General features: G+C 41.2%; 1 protein-coding gene across 2 annotated transcripts in view; it reads left to right on the top strand.

The window, feature by feature from the left end:
• Positions 1-8,590, top strand: part of LOC114156905 (gastrula zinc finger protein XlCGF57.1-like) — a 44,188-nt gene extending 35,598 nt beyond the window's left edge. For both annotated transcript variants that reach the window (XM_028037515.1, XM_028037514.1), the window contains exon 3: positions 6,386-8,590. In XM_028037515.1, coding sequence (XP_027893316.1) covers positions 6,386-7,983 — 1,598 coding nt within the window. In that variant the 3' untranslated portion in view covers positions 7,984-8,590. The remainder of the gene's footprint in view (positions 1-6,385) is intronic.
• The last annotated feature ends 7,385 nt before the right edge of the window (positions 8,591-15,975 follow it).

Raw genomic sequence — 15,975 nt, 5'->3', positions numbered from 1 at the left:
GTGTCCTGGGTCTTCCCCGGGGCCTCCTCCCGGTGGGACGTGCCCGGAACACCTCACCAGGGAGGCGTCCAGGAGGCATCCTGACCAGATGCCCAAGCCACCTCAACTGGCTCCTCTGGATGTGAAGGAGCAGCGGCTCTACTCTGAGTCCCTCCCGGATGACTGAGCTTCTCACCCTATCTCTAAGGGAGAGCCCAGCCACCCTACGGAGAAAACCCATTTCGGCCGCTTGTATCCGCGATCTCGTTCTTTCGGTCATGACCCAAAGCTCATGACCATAGATGAGGGTGGGAACGTAGATCGACCGGTAAATCGAGATCTTCGCTTTTTGGCTCAGCTCTCTCTTCACCACGACGGACCGGTACAGCGCCCGCTTGACAGCAGACGCTGCGCCAATCCGCCTGTCGATCTCCCGCTCCCTTCTTCCCCCATTCGTGAACAAGATCCCGAGATACTTAAACTCCTCCACTTGGGGCAGGACACCCCCCCTGACCCGGAGAAGGCACTCTACCCTTTTCCGGCTCAAGACCATGGCCTCGGATTTGGAGGCACTGATCCCCATCCCGGCCGCTTCACACTCGGCTGCGAACCGATCCAGCGAGAGCTGCAGATCACGATCTGATGAAGCCAAAAGGACCACATCGTCTGCGAAAAGCAGAGATGAGATCCTAAGGCCACCAAATCGGATCCCCTCAACACCTTGGCTGCGCCTAGAAATTCTGTCCATGAAAGTGATGAACAGAATCGGTGACAAAGGGCAGCCCTGGCGGAGTCCAACTCTCACCAGAAACGAGCCCGACTTACTGCCGGCAATGCGGACCAGACTCTGACACCGGTCATACAGGGACCTGACAGCCCGTATCAAAGGGCCCGGTACCCCATACTCCCGGAGAACGCCCCACAGGGCTCCCCGAGGGACACGGTCGAACGCCTTCTCCAAGTCCACAAAACACATGTAGACTGGTTGGGCGAACTCCCATGCACCCTCCAGGACCCTGCTGAGGGTGTAGAGCTGGTCCAGTGTTCCACGACCAGGACGAAAACCACACTGCTCTTCCTGAATCCGAGGTCCGACTATCCGACGGACCCTCCTCTCCAGGATCCCTGAATAGACCTTGCCAGGGAGGCTTAAGAGTGTGACCCCTCTATAATTGGAGCACACCCTCCGGTCCCCCTTTTTGAACAGGGGGACCACCACCCCAGTCTGCCAATCCAGGGGAACTGCCCCCGATGTCCATGCGATATTGCAGAGTCGCGTCAACCAACACAACCCTACAACATCCAGAGCCTTAAGGAACTCCGGGCGGATCTCATCCACCCCCGGGGCCTTGCCACCGAGGAGCTTTTTAACCACCTCGGCGACCTCGCCCCCAGAGATTGGAGAGCCCAACCCAGAGTCCCCAGGCTCCGCTTCCTCAGTGGAAGGCATGTTGGTGGGATTGAGGAGGTCTTCGAAGTACTCTGCCCACCGGCCCACAACGTCCCGAGTAGAGGTCAGCAGCACACCATCCCCACTATAAACAGTGTTGGTGCTGCACGGCTTCCCCCCCCTGAGATGCCGGATGGTGGACCAGAATCGCCTCGAAGCCGTACGGAAGTCTTTCTCCATGGCCTCTCCAAACTCCTCCCACGCCCGGGTTTTTGCCTCAGCAACCGCCCGAGCCGCATGCCGCTTCGCCCGCCGGTACCCATCAGCTGCTTCCGGAGTCCCACAGGCCAAAAAGGCCCGATAGGACTCCTCCTTCAGCCTGACGGCATCCCTCACCGAAGGTGTCCACCAACGGGTTCGAGGGTTGCCGCCGCGACAGGCACCGACAACCTTGCGGCCACAGCTCCGATCGGCCGCCTCGACAATGGAGGCACGGAACACGGTCCACTCAGACTCCATGTCCCCCACCTCCCCCGGGATGTGTTCGAAGTTTTGCCGGAGATGGGAGTTAAAGCTCCGTCTCACAGGGGATTCCGCCAGACGTTCCCAGCAGACCCTCACAACACGTTTGGGCCTGCCAGGTCTGACCGGCTTTCGCCCCCACCACCGGAGCCAACTCACCACCAGGTAGTGGTCAGTGGACAGCTCTGCACCTCTCTTCACCCGAGTGTCCAAGACATACGGCCGCAGATCCGATGAAACGATGACAAAGTCGATCATCGAACTGCGGCCTAGGGTGTCCCGGTGCCAAGTGCACATATGGACACCCTTATGCTTGAACATGGTGTTCGTTATGGACAATCCATGGCGAGCACAGAAGTCCAGCAACAGAACACCGCTCGAGTTCAGGTCGGGCGGGCCGTTCCTCCCAACCACGCCCCTCCAGGTCTCACTGTCGTTGCCTACGTGAGCGTTGAAGTCCCCCAGCAGAACAAGGGAGTCCCCAGGAGGAGCACTCTCCAGTACCCCCTCTAAGGACTCCAAAAAGGGTGGGTAATCTGAACTGTCGTTCGGCCCGTAAGCACAAACGACAGTCAGAACCCGTCCCCCCACCCGTAGGCGGAGGGATGCTACCCTCTCGTTCACCGGGGTAAACCCCAACGTACAGGCGCCGAGATGGGGAGCAACAAGTATGCCCACTCCTTCCCGACGTCTCTCTCCCTGGGCAACTCCAGAGTGGAAGTATGTCCAGCCCCTCTCAAGGAGACTGGTACCAGAGCCATGCGTCGAGGTGAGACCGACTATTTCTAGCCGGAACCTCTCGACCTCACGTACTAGCTCCGGCTCCTTCCCCACCAGAGAGGTGACATTCCACGTCCCAAGAGCCAGTTTCTGCAACTGAGGATCGGACCGCCAGGGTCCCCTCCCTTGGCCGCCACCCATCACACAGTGCACCCGACCCCTTTGGCCCCTCCCACGGGTGGTGGGCCCATGGGAGGGGGGGCCCATGTTTCCTCTTCGGGCTGAGCCCGGCCGGGCTCCATGGGTAAAAGCCCGGCCACCGTCTGGTGGCCGGGCTTGCCACCAGCCCGATGGGACGCTCGCCATCGTGCCCCCCCTCCAGGCCTGGCCCCAGAGTGGGGCCCCGGTGACCCGCGTCCGGGCTTCCAATCATTTGAATGGGAAAATGCAAAAATTCAGCGATTTTGAAGATAAAAATAATCAAAATTGGTTAAGCTAAATAACAAATAAATACTTTACAATACAAACCACAGGGTGAAAATAGCAATGTAATTTATTTTATCATATTTTCCCTCCTGACCGCACGTCCCTGCTCAGGAAAGCCCTCTTGTCCTGTGGGGACACACCAGGATTCACCCTGGATTTATTTGGATTCATGATAACAGGACTTGTGAATACCTGGTTTATCGACAAATTTGTGACAGACTTGGTCGAACTAGCGAACGCTCAGACTCTTGGTGTGGACTGAGACACAAGTTGGATGCGAGTCTTGCTGAGACTCAAGAACTCACTAGCGGGATGGAATCGATCTTGGAGAAGTTGCTAGCTTTGGTTCAGTGGAACGGCCACACTGATTGGGATGAACTATAAGAGATATAACGGTTAAAGACTCTAGGATAGACAGAAATTTTACATCTGCCTGATATAAAGAAAATTTGTTATTCTGAATCTGGCTCCCTGTGGCCTTGGCGGCTGTCTCCAATCTCTTGGAGTTTATGTAAACAAACGTCTCCTTCCCATCTCCTCACCCTCCTGAAGTCAGCCGGGGAATCTTATGGCTGAACTCTCAAGGATTCGCTCTTGATTATTCCACCTTTATCAGACACTTATTTGGAGAACAGGCTGTGAGAGACATGGTAACGTCATAGTTACAGACGCACACTCCCTGACCTCAATGTCTTTGCCAGCTTTTTTTTTTGTCTTGCCATATGTGCCATATCCTTCCTAATGTTGTCTTTTCATCCTATTATCAGTTACTTTTTAGATTATTGCCTGTTAGACACTGTGGAGTTCTCACTTTTAACCCAGAAAAGGAATTAGAACAAACTTGGAATCAAGAGACTCTAGTTTATTAGTCACTCTTTAGCTTATTTTTTTTACAAACTGTACAGTACTCGCTATGGAGATGGAGCAAACTTAGAGTCCAGAAAAAATTCTTCCAGAACAGGAACATTAAGTTTTTATTATTACTTACTAAACTTTAAAATCTACAAAAAAAATTAGCTTGAGACCACATATCAGGCTGGGGAAATGGCTTTTGGGGTTTGGTTCCAACATACAGTATATCTAGGCCTGTCACGATAGCAAATTTTGCTGAGCGATTAATTGTCTCAAAAATTATTGCGATAAACGATAATATTGTTTGAAGATCTTTTTACACTGATTTAATGGAAATGATGTAATATTGCATGTGATTTCCTGCCAAAGATAGATGCACTTTATTTTCAAAAGAATATTTAACACTGGAGCTGATAAACAAAATAAACAAAACAACCAAAAACAAAAATAAAATGGATTCTCAGTCTCCATTAACAAAAAACTCACTTGGAAAAAAAACTTAACAACATAAAGCCAAAGTGGAAATAAATACTGCATTCAACCAAAAGAGTGCAGATTATGAAGTCTGTATATTATGTTGCCCTTCAGTAATAATTAGATTTAAATAGAGAAGATGGGCACATCGACTACCTGATGCAATAGTTCACACTACATGATTTTTTGCTCCTATTTTTCCCCTTATGACAATCTTAAAACGTTGGTCTTTCTAAGATTGTGTGGTGTGTTACGGTAGATCATCGTGGCCGATCCGATCTAAATCAGGGGTTTTCCCCACTAGGATAGTTAACGCAGCCTGTTGAATGTGACATGTAGCCAATCAGAAAGTGCGGATTCTCCTCGTGTTTTCTGAGGGGAAATTACGTCGGGGAATCCCAAACAGCTGACGCGGCGCAACCTGAAGTCCAGCAGACATCGGAGATGATACGTGGAAACAACATTAATGTTTATTCAACATGCAAAGACTATAGAAATGACAAGAGGAGGAGTTGGAGCGAAATTGCTACTGCAGTTGATAAACCCGGTAACTTTTCAGCTGTTCTTCGTTAACGTGACGTAAACAGGTTATAATGATTTTCATTCAGTCAGGACTTTACGCTGACACTAGCCACATGCATTGCAGGTAGATTGTAGTAAAGCATTGATTAATGCCTGGTTTTAAAATTAGTCCACTGGACTTGTAGCCATTATTTTGTGCCCATTGTTGGACACCACACGGCAGGAACGAACCCGATCGAACCGTTATACCTAGGATTTCTGTCGGCTAATGTGTGGTCTGTCAGGTTTTGAAAATGGGCCGACAATCGGCCGACAGCTCTAAGATCCACCGGAGCAGAGCCCTTTTTCATTCAGTCTCATTAGCTGAAAGAGAAAAAGGTCGGAAGAGACGATAGTGCCGATAATTAACATGACGTCGATAGCTTTAATTTATCATACGATTAATCGATTTATCGTTTATCGCGACAGGCCTAAGTATATCTATTTTTTAAATATGGTATTCCACAAATGCCATGTTTGCTGTTAGGGTCAATATTGAAATTTATTTTATTTTTTATAGAACGTTTATTTTAAAAGTAAGCTATTTATGGTGTGCATTTTCTTATTTTGCAACATAATTTATATATATATATATATATATATTTGAAGAATGTAATTACAAATAAGTGTCAAATTGACAGAATTTTTGAGTAACTGGCTTTGAAAAACCCCATCTTTTTCTACTCAAAGGTGGATTTGTTGCAAGGTACCTAGCCCCAAAATCTCAAAAACCGTTAGACATAATGAGCTGAAATTTTCTCTGCTCTTTTCTGGTAACACACATTTAGAGTACTGAAAAACAGAAGAAAAAACTTGACTGCCGGTACGTACTATTACAGCTGGAAATCAGAGATGAGGCCTGGAATCTGGGAGTAGTGATGGACTCTGACCTGAACCTTCAGAGCCACATAAAGACAGTTACAAAGTTGGCCTTCTATCACCTGGAGAACATTTCCAGAATTAGAGGATTAATGTCTGTCTCAAAAAGATCTAGAAAAACTCATCAATGCGTTTCTCTTTAGTCGCATTAATTACTGCAACAGTTATTTTCACAGCTCTGCCTAAAAAAACCTGTGCTTTCAAATCTAGACTGAAAACCCAGCTGTGTGGAGTTGCTCTCGAAACATAATCAATGAAAAATGTAACGATGGAACTTGACTAAATGTAATATTCCAATTGGTGATTCTGTGTTACCCGATTTTGTGTTTTTGTGTTTTTACAATGTAAAACACTTTGAAATGTCTGTCGCTGAAATGTACTATACAAATAAAATTTGACTAAATAAAATTTCTAATTTTAGAATAATCCAAGAAAAGGCTACTTAGATGCATCAAGGGATTAAAGTTAAAGGTTGATTATTTGACTCAAAATTAAAAGTTTTTGTTTTGTGTTTTGGTCCAGATCTCCGTCAGTGCTGGGCGTGTAAAGAGGACGGGGTTCTCAATGAGCTCAGCAACCTGGAGGGCAACTCCACTTTAGAAGAGCAACCAGCACATCAACAGTTCAAAGAGAAGCAACTCTGCATCAGTCAGGATGAAGAGCAGCTTGTGCTGAAACGGAAGACTGATGACATTTTGGTGATTCCTTCTAAAATGCACAGAATCCGCAATGAAACAGAACCACAGAGGAACCAACTCATCTCTCATGGCTCTTCTGAAGATGAGAACCAGGATGAGGAAGGAAGCGATTCTGAGGACTCAGGAGAAAAGAGAAATGAAAAACTGAAACGTCAGAGATATCAGAAAACGAAACAGCAAAAAGGTAAAACTGAGAGTTCAAAACAAAAAACACACAAGGAAGGTCGTCCAGACCAAAAACAATATTCTTGTGAAATCTGTGATGAAGCCTTTTCTCAAAGCAGTTCCTTGATTATACACATGAGAACTCACATGGACAAGAAGCCTTTCACATGTTCAGCTTGTGAAAAAAGTTTCAGATACAAGTCTGAGTTACTTCGTCACATGAGAATTCACACAGGTGAGAAGCCTTTCTCATGTGAGACCTGCGGAAAAAGCTTCCAAAGCAAATCTAATTTGCACAGTCACATGATGGTTCACACAGGTGAGAAACCTTTCTCGTGTGAGACCTGTGAAAAAAGCTTCCAAAGAAAATCTTATTTGCTCCATCACATGAGAATTCACACAGGTGAGAAGCCTTTCTCATGTGTGAACTGTGGAAAAAGCTTCAAATTCAAATCAAATTTGCTTCATCAGATGAGAAGTTACACAGGTGAGAAGCCTTTCTCATGTGTGAACTGTGGAACATGCTTCAAATTCAAATCAAATTTGCTTAGTCACATGAGAATTCACACAGGAGAGAAGCCTTTCTCATGTGAGACATGTGGAAAAAGCTTCCAAAGAAAATCTTCTTTGCACAGTCACATGATGGTTCACACAGGTGAGAAACCTTTCTCGTGTGAGACCTGTGGAACAAGCTTCCAAAGAAAATCTTCTTTGCACAGTCACATGATGGTTCACACAAGTGAGAAACCTTTCTCGTGTGAGACCTGTGGAACAAGCTTCCAAAGAAAATCTTATTTGCTCCATCACATGAGAATTCACACAGGTGAGAAGCCTTTCTCATGTGTGAACTGTGGAAAAAACTTCAAATTCAAATCAAATTTGCTTCGTCACATGAGAAGTCACACAGGTGAGAAGCCTTTCTCATGTGTGAACTGTGGAACATGCTTCAAATTCAAATCAGGTTTGCGTAGTCACATGAGAATTCACACAGGAGAGAAGCCTTTCTCATGTGTGACATGTGGAAAATGTTTCATAGCCAAAGCTCAGTTAGTTTGTCACATGAGAATTCACACCGGTGAGAGGCCTTTCTCATGTCGGGATTGTGAAAAAAGGTTTAGCATTAAATCATGTTTAACTTCTCACATGAGGACTCATACAGATGTGAGGCCTTTATTATGTGGGACTTGTGGAAAACGTTTCCGTTGGCAAACCAATTTAACTGATCACATGAGGACTCATACAGGAGGAATGGCATAATCTGACCCTCAAATATCAAGACACTGAATAGCTCCGTCCGTCCATCCATCCATCCATCCATCCATCCATCCATCCATCCATCCATCGTCTGTTCAATCACAGCTGGGTAAAATTTCTATAATGTAGCAGCTTGGAGAAGAAAAGCATCTAATGTTTATCTAAAACACAAGACTTTCACTTCATTCTGTCAGTTTTATCTTTTCATTTAAAATGGTTTTTAAGTGAAATATTAAGTCTTACGACGTTATGCATGCATTTTTAATGGTTTTTTTTTTTGGTTTTGTCTAGTGAGATATTAAGTCTGTCTCTTGAAGTAATGGATTTGAATTCTTTCAGATTTAGATTTGTAAATCTGTTGGAGTCATTGTACGTCTATTCTTTGTACTTTGTTTTTGCAAGAGCTTGGTCTCTTTATGAAGAAGACAAGCTAAATGTTCTATTTTTGCTGTCAGAATTACTTGAACTGTAAGTAGTTTGTAGCTATTACGTTTGTAACAAAAACATTTTGAAAAATTTCGGTTCACTCAGGTTTTTAATTTTTATTTCTTGTAAATGCAAATTGAGTGTTGAATGTGTGGACTGGGAAATACAGTAAATCTGTACAATACAGTATTCTGTTTGCGGATTTCAATAAGAAATGTCATTTTCTACATGTTTATTTTTGAGGATGTACAGGTGTTTTCCAGGTGTGCCATTTGGCGTCTCCAAATGGCACACCTGGACAACACCTGATATACAAACTTCAAATGACTGTAACTCCTCAGAGCTTCAACATGCAGCCATCAATGAGGCTCTAATGAAAGATAATGACCAGAGGAATCTTCTGATAAGATAGGCACATTATTACTGATAGTGGAAATTACTTATTATATAAATAAAAGCATATCTGGGAGGGTAGAGGGGGTTAGCGTACAGTCAGCCCTAATCCCCTTTCTTGCAATACGCTGTTCGTCCGTCTGCCCCCATCTGTCCACCACCCCGCCGCCCCCCACCATCTCCGAGTTGACCAGTCAGAAATATTGCAGAAATAATACAGGCATGTCAAAACGAGCTCAAGTCGCTCTCTGGATGTTATTCGCTCGGAAAAAGCCATTTTATGACATTATTTGTCCATTGCGGCGTCAATCAAAACGGGGGCTCTAGGCCCGATAAAAGCGTCATAGTGGAGTTTAAACCCGTAAATCTCACCTCCGAAAAGAAAAAAGGAAATCCGGTGTGGGTTAATAAGCGCTTTTAAAAAAAGCTTTAAGTCCCTCTGTCATTTTGACAGGTTATAACTCACACTGACTGACATTGACTGGTGCACATGGGTAGACATTATAAACTTTACGCACAGAATACATCGCAGAGGTAACTAACAATGCGGCTGCATAGCCTTTGTCAATATGATTATAATTTGACAGGTAAAAATACAACATGATGGACTTTTTAAATGCTGTCAGTCAAAATGACAAAAAAGTCTTGTGTGATCCCTGATTTACTTTAAAAAAAAGGTATTTTAAGTTGAATTTAAATATACTTTACTTTTTCATTACTTTCCTTTGAGTTTCTGATTCAGAGAAAATATTGTTCACTGATGGCAACAATTCAGATGTTGCTGAATTTTTCCAAGTCATGAGGAAACGTGAGATGTTTTCCCTTTTTTGTTAAAACATCTGCATCGATTTTATTGTTGTTAATTTTACTCTAAACTGAAGTTATTTTTAACTGTGTGATTTTTTTGAAAAATCTAACAATATTTGTTTGAGAAGGTTTTTATTTTTTAGGATATTAGAAAATGTATTGGTAATATTGATTCAATTTCAGATAGAAATGTGACTAGCAAAAACTGTTTCTATATAATTCTTAGATAAAGTTTGTTTTTTCTATACTAATGATGGTTTTTGTCTTTTTTCTGTTTAGTAGTGGATTGGAACCCATGTAAAAGTTTAAGTTTATTTCTCATCATTTCTCCCAAGCATCTGTATTTTTTACGCCAGTATTTTCCTTTACTTTTCACTCACAGTTGCTCATTTCAAGAGAATCAAACCCCAATGAAGGTCTAATCTCTTTTTTTTTTTTAGTTTTGGTAAAGAAACATATTTATTTTAAGGAGTAAATGGAAAATAATCTAAAAGTGTTAGAAAAATTATGCTTTGTTATCATTCTTACATAAGTAGTTACCAGTTTGCTCTTCATTTATAGGTTAATTATATGTGTGAGACAGAGCTAACTTTACTTTAACCCTTAAAACATGTTCTTTGAAGATGGTCCTCTGAGTTTCCTTAGTCGTAAAACCGTGTTTGTTTATACTGTGTCCCCCTACGTAGAGATTCCTCAGTCGTAAATCTACCTTTTGTTTGTGTTAGTTCCTGAGTGACTCCTAATCTTATCAGCACCAGCCTCCTTTCTCTTGTTTTGTGTTAATAAAAGGCAGAGTGTCAGGACAGATCCCTGACATTTCAACTGATCTGATTTTCTTCAATGATCTTAGAGCGCCACCATCTGGTGAAAAGTGAAAATGAATAGATTTTTTTTTTTATCAGCTTTGAGTCCAGTTGCATCATTTTCAGCATAACTTTTAAACTCCTTTGTGTTTGGTGATGATGTCTTTCAAGCTCAATTAAATGCAATAAAAGTATTTTTTTAATCTGCATCAATGGGTAACCAGTAGCAACCACCAATCAGCATTTTTAAATATGGGAACTGTGATTTGAACAAAACTTTAAATGAACATTGTCACAACAGCCAGCGGAGAGTTTTGGTACCTTTGGTGGTGCAAATATTTGATTTTAGGATACAGTCCAATATAAATCCTGTCGAACATAAAGGATCTGCTGTCTGAAACCTTCGTCAGTGGCTGCCATAGAAATATGTGAGTGATTAGAGGAAGGAGTTTGTAAAACCTGACTGTCCTGATTTTCAGTCACAGAAGCTCTGCACCTGGAGGAGCTGTGAGTTCATCTGGACTCCAGGAGACAGAAACACACCTGAGCAGGTCTGCTTTCTTTTATTTCATGCAACTGAAATTCTGCTTTTAGATTTCTATGTTAAATTGTTGACTTTTGGCAATTTTTACTTCATTTTGAAATGCTGATTTTATGAAGAATGTTTGCTTTCATAATCATTTTGACCAACATTATAGCTGGTTTTACACGGTGTGACTAGGTGTTTTTTTGTAAAAGCAAAGGTAGATACATTTAATCAGTTTTATGAAAATTAAATCCAAATAAATGTTCCTGTGATCAAATCAGTAAAACATTTGCATAAATAAACTTCTCAAATGACCTTTATTTGATATTTTTAATTTACTTTTATCAGTAAAAACTCACTCTTTCATGTATTTATTAACAAAGTAATGTAAAAGTTGATGCACAACACAGAGACTTTCATGCAAAGTTGATGTTGTGATTGAAGTTCGGGTTCAGACATCTTCAGGAATGCAGACGGATTGGTCTTTCAGGAAGAGAACAAAAAAAAACAACAATCTGACATGTTTTAGTTTGTTTCTTCTTCAAGGTTAAATGTCTTGCAGCCTTTGAATACTTTCCTTCTCCAACCCAAATAAATCAAAGAAAAACCTGACAAGACTAAATGCTGGTGAGGGAATTAATTCATTTGATTCAGCTGTTTAATGGAGCATTAAAACTTGGGTTCCTTTTGATTATTGTTTCTTTATGTTCATGTTAGTTTCAGGATTTCCCTCCTTTGTTATCTTTTAGATCTATTTCCTTTTCCCTTCAGTCTGTCCCTTTGCACAGCTTTTGTCCATTTCATCTCTGCTCTGCCTGTGATTTGTCTCCAGTTCCTCATAGTTTGACTACATACTTTTTGTCCTTCCTTTTCATTTTGTTCATCCTCTTTTTCCTGTTCTTCCTTCTTTTTTTATGGCTGTTGGCAAGCAACGTTTAGATGCGCATAACCTCCATGTACTGGTACGGAGTGTGGATCGGGATGCTAAATATATATTACACACATTTTAAAACTAAAAAATAAACAAAAGACAAACAAAGCAAAACAGAAAACTATGTCCTCTATATTAATTTTATTTTCATCTTAAGATATCTTTAAAAAAAAAAAGCTTGATTACGTCTGCTCCATATTACCTTTGTTGGCTCTCCCTGATGTTTCGCCTGCACTAGTTTGGACTGCAGAATAATAAACTTACACATCCTGATGTGTTTCTATCTCTAGGAGTTTCCAGTTCCAACCAACAGGTGGTGCTGTGACCCAAATTATTCAGCAAGAAAATATTTCTGACTACTTGCTGCTGCCTGATATGAAATGAAACAGCTGTTCATTTATATAGGATATAAAATTCAGTTGATGTTATTAGAGTTGGAGGAATAAACAGCAGGGAGGAGATAATTTTAAATAGAATCAGAACCGGTCACAGTTCTTTGACTTAAGATGGAGAAACATCTTACTGGTTTATGTAATTGGTGTAATACTGCAGAAACACTGCAACAATGGATTTATTAGTTGTGGGAAATATGTGAATCAAAGAAGTTCAGGTTAAAGTGAACTCTGTATTATGAATGAAACGGATCAACATTCAGATTGATCAGATTTTTTCATATGAATGTGTTTGAATAGAATTAAAGGGGCAGCATCATGTAAAATCAACGTTTTGACCTTTTTTGCTTTGATTATTTCATGTACGAGTTCAGAAACTCCGGCCTAATTAGTATTGGGCATAACTGATATTAGGCCAAATATTAATGTGTTAAATTAGGAAGTAAAATTTCTTTTAAATAGTTTTTGATATATGCAGCATTTTTAAAACAACTAAAGTATAAAATAGCACTTTGTGCCTGGAAAACACATAATGCTGCCTAGTTAAAGTTAAAATTAAAGTTTCTCCAGATCCAGAATCACTTTGACAAAATGTTTTCTGTCTTTGATCCAACATGTTTCATGTCCTCAGTTATAGACAAGCTGTCGGTTTTCACCAGAGTATTAATGAAGTGGAACATGTAGGATAATAATCAGCATCAGATGCTGTGGATGTTTATTAATGTCCTGCTGCCTCTCCTCCTCTTCCTCTCCCAGGATGAAGATGATCTCCAGGATCCTGCTGCTCCTCATCCTCAGCTCATGTCTCTGTGGTCAGTCTCCATCTTGTCTTTGTGACAGAAAGCTCTCTAGATGAAGCTGAAAGACTCCCATGTTCCAGTTCTCAGTGTGTCTGCTCCTCTCTTTCCCTCTCTGTCTCCTCAGCAGCAACATTTGTAGTGAATGTGACACAGAGCAGCTATCAGGCAGAGGAGAACCACAGCATCACTCTGGAGTGGACCTTCACCTCCGAACCCGACTCCTGCTTAAAGTTCAATTTCATCATTTTTACTCTGATCACCGATGACAAATTGTCAGTCTTGTTTCATGAACACGATGGAGTCGAGGTGCCGATGTCTCAGGATGAAACGTTTGCAGGACGGGTCCAAAGTGAAAAAGACGTCCTCCCAGAGGGACGGACCAGACTCCATGTGTCCAGACTGAGGACTGAAGACTCTGGTCTGTATGTGTGTGAAATTAAAACGGATCACAACTTCGGCTCTGCAGCAGCTGAACTGGTCGTATTTGGTAAGCAGATTTCAGTTCCTCTAATCCAGATCATTTAACATCTGTTAAAAATAAAAAACCTGCTGAGATTAAAGTTGAGAATCAGCCGTTTTATTTTTACAACTGATGATATAAAGAGTAATGCTTCAACCTAAGATCACAAGCAAAATCAGCAGAGGGCAAATATGATTCTTCTGATAATGAGTGAAATGTTTTTTCTGTGTGCTATTTTAATTTATATTAAAAAAGCTAAAATGTGTCTTTTTAGCCAATATTTTATTTCTTTTTGAATGTTTTGTAATTGATCTCTTTGAAATGTTAGATTTCATCACAATTTTGATCCTTTTCCTGTTTTTATTCTACAGTTTGATTTTTTAGATTGATATATTATTTACACCACTTTCCTCAAATACACAATTCTCATCATCTTCTGTAATTATTTGATGTATTTAACTAGTTTTTTGTTGTTGTTCTTAAATCACTCTTGTGTGTAAAAACCGTCCTGTTGAAATAAAATATGATTTAATGAAATCTTAACTTCTTGTGTTTTGCAGCGGCTCCTGAGCCTCTGCAGGTTCAGAGACTCAGACTGAATTCCCAAACAGAAAATCGAAGTAGGTTGAGTCTTTACGTCATCCTGGCACTGATAGCAGCAGCAACAGCAGCAGCAGCAGCAGTTTTACTCATCCAGAGAAGGAAACGCACTGGTCAAAAATCAAGTTTTAATAACCAAGTCAGTATAACCTGAGGGAAAATTCCAGGGAGGTTCAAGTGAATGTCAGCGTGCCTTTGGGCCAAGGCATCAACCTCCAACCTGACTGCAGCCTGGTGTAGAAATATGTTTGCAGTTATGACTGCTGTAATGTAGCTCCAGTATCAAAGCTCTATAAAGGCTCATTACATTTTTCTATATGTCACATGGAGAAGTGATTAAGTCCTGTATGTTGTACAATGCATAATATAGCAAAAAATAACATATACATTTAACCAGCTGTAATGTAGGTTTAGTGCCTGTAAAAATATTCATATAAATGTTTATTTTATTTATGTTTTAGGTCAACAAAGGGACATGTCATTGTAAATAAAATAAAAAAGAATCTGAAAGTGTAGCCATGTTTTGTGTTTAGCTGCCCTGAGTCGATACTTTGTGGAGATATTTGTTGTTGCTGAGGTTTTACGGTATGTTTCCATCGGCCTCCACACCCAGACACTGACCTTTCTGCCCATTGTTCTGAACTCAAACTGACTCACTGCTCATGAGATGGGTTGATATGTGTTTGTTTACCTTTCAGATGTACATTTACTCTTTTTGGTAATGTTATTATTTACATTTGCAATGTTTTGATGGCAGTTTGGGCTAAATATGTTCATATGGCACCTTTTGAATTTTGTTGTTCTTGTGACAATGACAATAAAGATTTATCTTATCTTATCTTATCTTATCTTATCTTATCTTATCTTATATCTGGTGTGGTTTGGTTGATGTAGTGCCCGGATGCAACCAGCAGGGGGAGTTTAGCGCTAGAGCACCGGAACTTCCTCAGAAAACAACAACATGCCTGAGCAGAAGGAAAATGTCTGACTCTTTTATTGAAACATTCCTCTTCTTCGGGGCTTTTACACACAGAGCACTTGTCACACGTTTCACTTAAACTCAAATAAGGAAGATAAATGATTTTTCAAACCTCTATGCCATAAAACTAGTTCATTATGGGTCTGACTGTGTTATAAAGCTTTATAAGCCACTTTGTTTTGGTTTGACACATAAAATCCCAGTGAAACATAGAACAGTTACATATTTTCTGTCTTTGATCATCTTCTATTATTTATGATGCATCACAGAACCAGGTTTACTTCCTGATAGTTTTACCTGAGAAAACTAAAAACAAACTGGTGATGAACAGCAGGAGTGTGACTCATTCATCATTTATGGGAAAACATGCAACATAAAATCTGTTTAAAATAGGAAAATCCCTGCTTTAGTGCCACGATAAACCAATGATTCTGTAATGCAGCTTTAGTTAAAGCCGTTTTCAAAAATAACCTGAGAATAGAAACGTTACCTTGTGGAAAGAATAAAGAGTCAGACTGGTTTTAATTACCTGCTGCTGTTTGTTGTGAGCTCAACTTGTCTGACAAGTTTCTTTTCTTACTCAGTTCCCTCATGACCAGAATATTTCTCTGACGGTTTGCTCAGAAAGTCCCGACCTGCAGCTGTTTTATTTACCGTTCATCCATTTGATCATCCTGTAATCCTAATCCCTGATTAATCTATTTATTGATTGATTGGTAACACATTTGTATAATTCATGATTTCTATGAACATAAAACTTGTTTTTTGATAACAGTGAAGTTGCAGAGCTGAAGCCTTTTTAGAAAAATGTAACATGAAATAAAACATTTTTCCTGTGAATTTGTCTTTTCAGATTGTATAATCTGTGTTAGCTCAAT

The sequence above is a fragment of the Xiphophorus couchianus genome, chromosome 14, assembly GCF_001444195.1.
Source record: "Xiphophorus couchianus chromosome 14, X_couchianus-1.0, whole genome shotgun sequence".
In the NCBI taxonomy this organism is placed as follows: domain Eukaryota; kingdom Metazoa; phylum Chordata; class Actinopteri; order Cyprinodontiformes; family Poeciliidae; genus Xiphophorus; species Xiphophorus couchianus.
Note: the sequence above shows the minus strand (reverse complement) of the source record. Positions and strands in the feature narration are given on the sequence as shown.